We start from the raw sequence: 7,675 nt of genomic DNA, 5'->3' as shown, positions 1-7,675 counted from the left end.
GAAGTACACACACACGCACGCACACACACACACACACACACACACACACCCTCCCCCCCTTAAAACGATCACGCTGACAAATGATTAATCAAATTCTTAATCAATAGGAAGAAGAAGAAAAAGAAATGAGGCCAAGGGATGTTATATTGGATTAAGGACTGTGATTGGATATAAGAAGTCTTGTGAAAGCAACCAATTAAACTACAAAATCACTTAATGTTCGAGGGAATTGTAGTTCTTTTTATTGTTTATTATTAAGATTGTGATGTTTTATATGGGCTGCTCAAGAAGTAAAGTGTAGAGTTCAGCATAATCCGAGGCTCCAGGTATTGACATAGAATTAGGAATTCATAGCTCAAATAGTATAGATATGCAATTACATTACTGATTCACTGAATTAATAGAACAGGTAAAATCTGCATGATTCGCCTCTCTTAATCCAGTCATGTTTTCAGACGGTATTCACTGAACGTTGATGGGCAGAACTTAGTTTAGTTTATTTATTTATAGAGCGCACCTAACCCTCAGGTATCTGGGCGCTTACATTTGAGCAAAAGTTACAGCAACAACAAACAATAAGCAGTTGAGTTGTGTTACAAATCAGGTCAACAAGCAAGATGGGTAGAACGTGATCAGGCTAAGACAAGTCACGTCATCAAGCCAGAAAGAGGCCTGTTTTACTAAGCATACAAAAAATGCAGCGGGAAACAATTGGTACAGATAAGCAACAATGAACAAGAATCAACATATAAAGCCCGACAATGACAATGTGAACCGGACATGCCGGTTGCATAAAGTCAGTAGGTATCGAGAATCAGACCTGGTCAGAATTTTAAGAGATTTAATTTTGCTGGGCAACAAGCTAATCTTTTACTTTGTTTCTGAAGGACCAGAACGACTGCAACAAGCTAATATTTTACTTTGTTTCTGAAGGACGGTTCGGCTCGAAGTGCTGTGGGGCAGGAGTTCCACAGCTTGGTGGCAACTTGACAACGACTTGTGTATCTGCTCGCCTCAACAGCTTTTCTGAATGTGCATATGTTGCTCTCCTGTTCCCTTTAATATTTAGGAATTATCTCTTAGAACTCAGATAATATCAGAGTTTGATTGCAGGTAATCTATTCCAATCAGTAGTACAGCCATTGCCACATGATAATAAAGTTTTCAAAGTTAACCTCTCTGCTCTAAGCGAATCAGATTGTTCATAGTTTATAATATTGGTACCTGCTGTTTTAACTAGACAAAAGAAGTTTGGTGTTTTACTGTGAATAATTAGAACAGGTTAACAATGGAATCGATTCGTGCCATGCTTTGGAAATTAGTGCTGACGTTCAAGTTACCTCGTCTCACTACAGACAGCCCATCTTTACTTGTGTAAGTGAGGGTATTGTCTCAACTATCCTAACTGATGCTTTGTTTAACATGTGTACTTCCCTCGAGATTCTGCCAGTTGAACTTAGTGACCATTGTCCACTGTCAGCTTCATTTAATCAAGGCAGCACAGCTGACGAAGCACCGTTTGGAATGGTTTTGGGTCTTTCGGTGAACTTAGCTGGGAACAGAATGCAATGGAACCCCACCTCTGTAGCTAGAATACATTCTAAATTAGAGCAATATTTGGAAGAGGTGTTGCAGTCTTGGTTGTTTGAAACCCTGGCCGTCCCAAGGTTTGCCAACTTTGTGGAAGATTTGCGGGCAACGGGTGTGGCAGTCAAGAAAAGAACTCCACAGGCTGATTGGAGGAGGCATCATCACGCATACAATTCAGGGGTTGCTGATCGCTAGAGAGACTTGAGAAGGCAATTAAAGTATTTGGCAAGAGTCAAGGGACGGACCCTTTTTTTAAATAAGCTTCAAAAGAAAATCTTTGAAACAGCAACACCGTAATTGACATAAGGGTAAAAAAGCACAAGCATTGCAGCGAGAGGCTGAGGCAATGCTTCAGGTTTTAAATAATAAGAATACCGAAGCCTTTTGGAGATTGCTAAGTCATTTGGAGACTCCAGAGGCCTCTCTGGTGATCAATGCTGAGTGGGTTTCCTATTTCCAGAAGGTTTTTCGTCTCCACGTGCCCAATAGTCATGCGCTCAAAAATCACGACGAAATACTCCTTAAAATGAGTGAGGAAGTGGAATGGAGGTTGTGTGTTGAGAGGGAGAATATTGAGGAAGTGATCTGGAAAATCAGCTTGTCTAGAGCATCAGGCCCAAATCAGTTATCGAACCTGTTGTTTAGGGGGAATCCGCCTGCTTGGGCCTCAGTTCTTACTCTTCTATTTAGTGTTGTGGCGGCACCTTTCCAGAGTCCTGGTCCACAGCCCTTATAATGCCGATATTCAAAAAAGGGTGCGCTGTCCAATCCAGCGAATTACCGCCCCATAGCAATACTCAATGCCGACAGAAAAGTCTTTGCGGCCGTGCTGTTGGAGTATCTATAAAATTGGCAAGAATCTAGAGGGCTGATTAAAAAATGGCAGACCAGCTTTTTGGAAGTCATTGGGCACCTCCCTTAATGGATTCTTGTTAAAGTCTATCCTGAATGAGGCCTGGAGAGGGAATTCTGCGAATGTGTATGTCGACCTTGGATTATTATGGACTAAATTGCAATCCTGGGGAATACCATGTGGCTTGCGACACCTCATTGTTGGGTTACATGAAAGCTCGAGCATTCAGATAAGACTAGGCAACCAGGGGTCGCTTTCACTGAACGTGCCAACACATAGTTGCGTCAGGCAGGGATGCTTTTTCGCTCCCTGCCTGTTTAACCTCTATTTGAGTTATATTGGTATGAGTCTGAATGCAGCAGCATTTGGCCCCTTCTAAAATGCAAGGGCTCAAGCCCATGTGGTTGGCATGTGCAGACGATTTTCTCCTTTTCGACATAGCACCAATTGGCCTTTAACGTTTTATTTCAGCTTTTTTTAAATATGTACATTTACACTTTCTTTCTATTAATGCTTCCAAAACAAAGTGTTGGTATGTAAGAAAAAGAGGAATGATCTGAAATTTAGTTGGAAAGTTGGCTTGGAGAGATTGGAAAGGGTAGAGAATCCTATATTTAGGTTTTCCTATTGGAGCAAAAGATAAAAAGTCTCTTGTTAAAGACAGGTTTGTAATGCGTGCAATCAGCTTATACTATCAAATGAGAAAAATCGATCTCTGCTTTGGTATGTTTTCACTGATTCCAGCCATTAATTTCAACCCAAACTGCTTCATGGTGTTGAGGTTTATCCCCCTTGGATTCTGGATTGGCTGGTCTATATTGAGGGTCAATTTTGGAGGCCTCTGCTCGGAATTCGGAATTGCAGACTTAAAGAGTTTGGGCATGGAGGAAGGTTATTATTTTATCAGGGAGAAAGTTACATACTGTCAATCATTGTTGGAATCCTTGGGATTGAGGTTGAATGATTTTATAGAAAAATCCGGTTCACGCAAAAATAAATCTATATCGTACGGACTTGGACACTATGCACAGCTATACGTCATTGTAACATCTTCGATTTGACTATAAGAACATCCGAGTATTGTCACCTTATTTAGCAATCTACCCTGACAAATGTATCAGGAGTGAGTTCTTAAGATTCAAATGGAATTTAATTTCCTTCAAGAGAGGTTCTTGAGAAATATAGCTCACCAACATTGGTCACAGTGGATTGCAGATTTTGCAACGAGGAAGATCAGATTGAGTCCTTAAAACATTTGTTGACCTCACGTATAGGACATCGGGGCCTGCATTCGCAATACTTTAAAAGATTTATTAGAATTTTCGACCAGGACATGAATGAAATGGAATGGGAATTATGTTTGGCTGGTCGTACAACCTCATTGGTGTTAGCTGTGACGGGATTCATAAAATCCTTGATATTAGACCCTGCACAATGTTCTTAAAAAATTACGGGAAATACTCTGCAGTTTTCTGGTTTATTGTGAAGCTAACCTATGTACTTTACTACAGGAATGTTATGCACCTTAAAAGGTTTATCTTAAAAATGACAAGTCTCTTTTCTTTTTTTTTCTTTTTCCTTTTTCCTTCTTTTTTTGTCTTTTATCTTCCTCTGTATTTAGGATGAGAATTTTACAGGATTGAATTCCATTTGGATTTTTTGTTGGAGCAATGTTTTAGGAACATTTTAACTGATCTTTTAATCAATAACTCTTTTTTGTTTTTCATTACTTGAATCTTCCGCTTTTTTCTCGAATGAATTGTATTTTGTGAAATGTGTTAATAATGTTAAAAGTTGTTTTTATAAATGAAAGACATTTAAATAAAAATGTTTTAAAAAAATGATATTCATAGTCAAATATTCTTCACATCATAAATAACAACGAGCTGCAAGTTTGCTACGGAATCTCCATAAATAATTTAAATATTGAACAACTTCTTTCATTGTGTCTCTTAAATTGGTCAAAGTATAGGGGCGTTAAATAGAGGATGTTTCAGGCTTTCATTATTTTGGAGTCTGTGACTTATAGTTTTCCTTTCAGGCGGTCAAAAATAAAGCTACAATGATATTCTTTTAGCTTAACATGTTTTTTCGAGAACTTGCATGTTGTCAGGTTGCTGAAATCAGTGTATTTTGAAAGTAAACTCTATCATAGAGTGTTATTGTAGGGCTAACATTTTAAATTTAAATATTTGTACCAGGTAAAGCTTTGAAGGTGTGTGGTCAATGCTTAAATTGGTCGAGTGCTTAAATTGCAGAGTGTGTTATAATACCAGCTTCACTGTTTAGCCAAAGGGTGTGATCCTGGAAAAAATATTTAATCTCACTCTTAACTGCACACATTAGAATCTTCATAAGTGATTAAACTGACTTTATATGAAAAAAGACGCCTTAACAATGGGGCAGATTTAATGATTTTAGGGACCAAATGGTGTACCCTCCGGCTTGTCTGTTAATGGCCCCCAAATGCCGTCACCCACAATTCTAATATTGTTGCATTAGCCTGCCTGCAGTTCCATATCACTTGATTTGACAGACAGATATATAGCCTCACCAGCCATTCAGTACACCAGATTCATGTATAGTAGCAGAACTAAAGATCTCTTTGCACTCTCTCCATGTGATGTCACTCTCTCTCGCTGCCCTGTCTCTCTCCCTCTGCAATGTCACCTCCCTCTCTGCACTGTCACACTCTCCCTGCAGTCACCCTCCATCTCAGTGCGGTCACACTCACTCTAACCCTGCGCTGCCAATCTCTTTCCACCCTTCATCTTCATGCCCTTACTCTACCACTCACCCTGGCACCCTTAAAGATATCCCCTCTCGAACCCTCATCTAAACTTCCCCAAATCTTATCTTTACTTGCACCCTGTACTTTTGTTCTCCTCTTTTCTCTCAGCCCTCGATTTTTCTCCAACCCTCCCACTCTCACCCTTTCTCACTCACATGTACTCTTGCTCATCATCTGTAGGACCCTTTCTCAATGTCTTCCTCCCTTTTTCTATTCCACTTCTCATTCTCTTGCACACCTGAATCCCTTTGAACTCACATCCAGGGGAAACTTGAGAACTCTGGGCCACGTCTCCCAGTCTGTGCTTACAGCCTGTACCACCACAAACACCAACCGTTCATTCTGCAGTTTAAACTGGCAGACTTGGGTTCTAAACTCGTTATGTCTATCAAGATGGTGCTCACTGCTGGCACTTTGTGGCATTAAAGTCAGCAGTCTAGTTTTCTAGTGAATTTCCGAGAGTTGCCTGAAACAGCGCGTGTGGTCCAGCCCCAGAGTTCTAATGGCATCCAGTGATGTTGGCGAACACACGAACATCGAACGTGATTCCATGTTTAAATATATCAGAACTCTGTGCCTCAATCTAACAAATCATCAACATTCCAATATGACGGCTAGATATGTAACACCAACAAGAGACTTTAACATATTGGTCCCTTTTCTTTGTTGATTTTTTTCTTTACGAGGGGGACAAGCAATTTATTTACTTCACACAGTTCCTCTGCTTTACCAGAGCAAAGTCCATAGTCAATAATGGCAGCTCGCAGCGTCTTCAGTCCAGGGCTCTTCAACAACCGTGTAGCCATCGTGACGGGAGGGGGCACCGGCATCGGCAGAGCCATCGCAGAGGAACTGCTCACCTTAGGTTGGTTTCTCCACACATTGCAACATTCCAAGTCGTTACACTTTGATGCAAGGCAAGGTCTTCTAAGTTTGACCTACACTTAGCGGACATCTAGGAACGGAGTTATTTCTTTACTGTGAATGATGAAATAAATCATGTAAAATTATGCATTTTAAAGCACTTTCTTTGTAAAATTGGGTAGAAATCTATACAGTTTGAAATTGCTTTTGTATGGCAGCACATGGAAAACCCCAAGTTGCAAGTCTCAGATTTTAGATGGGCCACTTCTCCAGAGATTAGCATATCATTATGAAAGTAAACAGCTTCTGAATTAGGGTGAAAGGTACGACTACTGGCCAAAGGGAAAGTGACATAGCTGTTCAGCTTCCCAGCTGGTCTTAGGGAATTGGGAGGGAAGTGGGGGCAGGGCTGGTTGAAGATGTGTCAGGGCTGGTGGGGGCCCATTTCATTGTGATGCTTGTGGGCCACCCCTGGTCTTACAGATTGGAAAAATAAGCCAACGCACCTGTGGAGTGCTCAAACAAATGACATAGTCAAAATAATGCAGCAAGGTGGTTAAAAGCTGCTTGGGGGTCCATTTCAACTGCAAACAGTGAAAGACCCAGACTCCATCCCTCAGTCGGGAAACTGACAGTGCAATGGGTTTATTGGCCCCACTCACTATCCACTTTCAAAACCGTCATCCACCCATGCTGGGCTAACCAACAGAGTCGTGGCCTGACGGAACAAGCCACAGACATTAAACAGTGCCTGGGATTTGCTGTTAACAAAGGCCCTGCAATTACTAACATAAAACATTTCACGTTTAGCACCTGCATTCATATGCACACATTTTTAGGTAATTGAAATTGTGATGTGGGGTCAGTACTTGCATGCCATAGGAGTGATTATAAGGGAAGTGGTGACATGAGAAATCTCATTATCACATCAGTCCTTAAGTGTGACTTTTCAGAAATGGAGTGAGTTAGTTGCTTCTAAAAATATGCATGATCTGAGAATCAAAAAAGCCCTGAATGGCTAGGGCAATTACCACAAATCGATGTCTGAGTCAGATTTTATCATCACAAACGTGAGGTTAGTAAGGAAATGAACATACATTTATCAACCCTCTTTGTTATTCTCCCTTTGATTGTCAGATCATGCATTGCTGTTTTAAGTTTTGTTACGCTTATATTTTTTATGTTTTGTAGATAATGATTAAAATATGTTAAACCTGTGCATTTCTGTCTAAATAAAACATGACCGTTCTATAAGTGGTGTTAGGTGGTGTTAGGTGTGGAGTATCACACTGTGTGCTTGTGAAGGTGGGTAGCTGTTTTGTGGAACCTCTTTTGGGTATTGTTAAATATTGGTCCTCCTCCACACAGCCCCCGAAAAAAAGAGGACTACTTAGCTCTTTTGAGGGACAGGATGATGTGGTTGCTCCCCCTTCTTGAATGGTGTCTCTAGTCCGTCCAGATGATGGCCCTTGCCATGCTCATTGGGTGGAGATGACTCCCTGGGGCCCCCTGGTTCGTTCCCAAGACACCAATCTAACACTGTATTTGTCAGACTGATGCTCTCTGTTTGTTTGTCT

The 7,675-nt window shown here is 40.8% G+C and overlaps 1 protein-coding gene across 4 annotated transcripts in view; it reads left to right on the top strand.

Moving 5' to 3' along the window:
- Nucleotides 1-5,864: 5,864 nt before the first annotated feature.
- Nucleotides 5,865-7,675, top strand: part of LOC138489144 (peroxisomal trans-2-enoyl-CoA reductase-like) — a 558,986-nt gene continuing 557,175 nt past the window's right edge. For 2 of the 4 annotated variants that reach the window (XM_069616799.1, XM_069616797.1), the window contains exon 1: nt 5,865-6,099. In XM_069616799.1, the coding sequence (XP_069472900.1) occupies nt 5,988-6,099 (112 nt within the window). In that variant the 5' untranslated portion in view covers nt 5,865-5,987. The remainder of the gene's footprint in view (nt 6,100-7,675) is intronic. The other 2 variants (XM_069616798.1, XM_069616796.1) reach the window with 2 other exon arrangements.

This window comes from Ambystoma mexicanum, chromosome 9 (assembly GCF_040938575.1).
Source record: "Ambystoma mexicanum isolate Mex_15411 chromosome 9, UKY_AmexF1_1, whole genome shotgun sequence".
NCBI classification, from domain to species: Eukaryota; Metazoa; Chordata; class Amphibia; order Caudata; family Ambystomatidae; genus Ambystoma; species Ambystoma mexicanum.
Note: the sequence above shows the minus strand (reverse complement) of the source record. Positions and strands in the feature narration are given on the sequence as shown.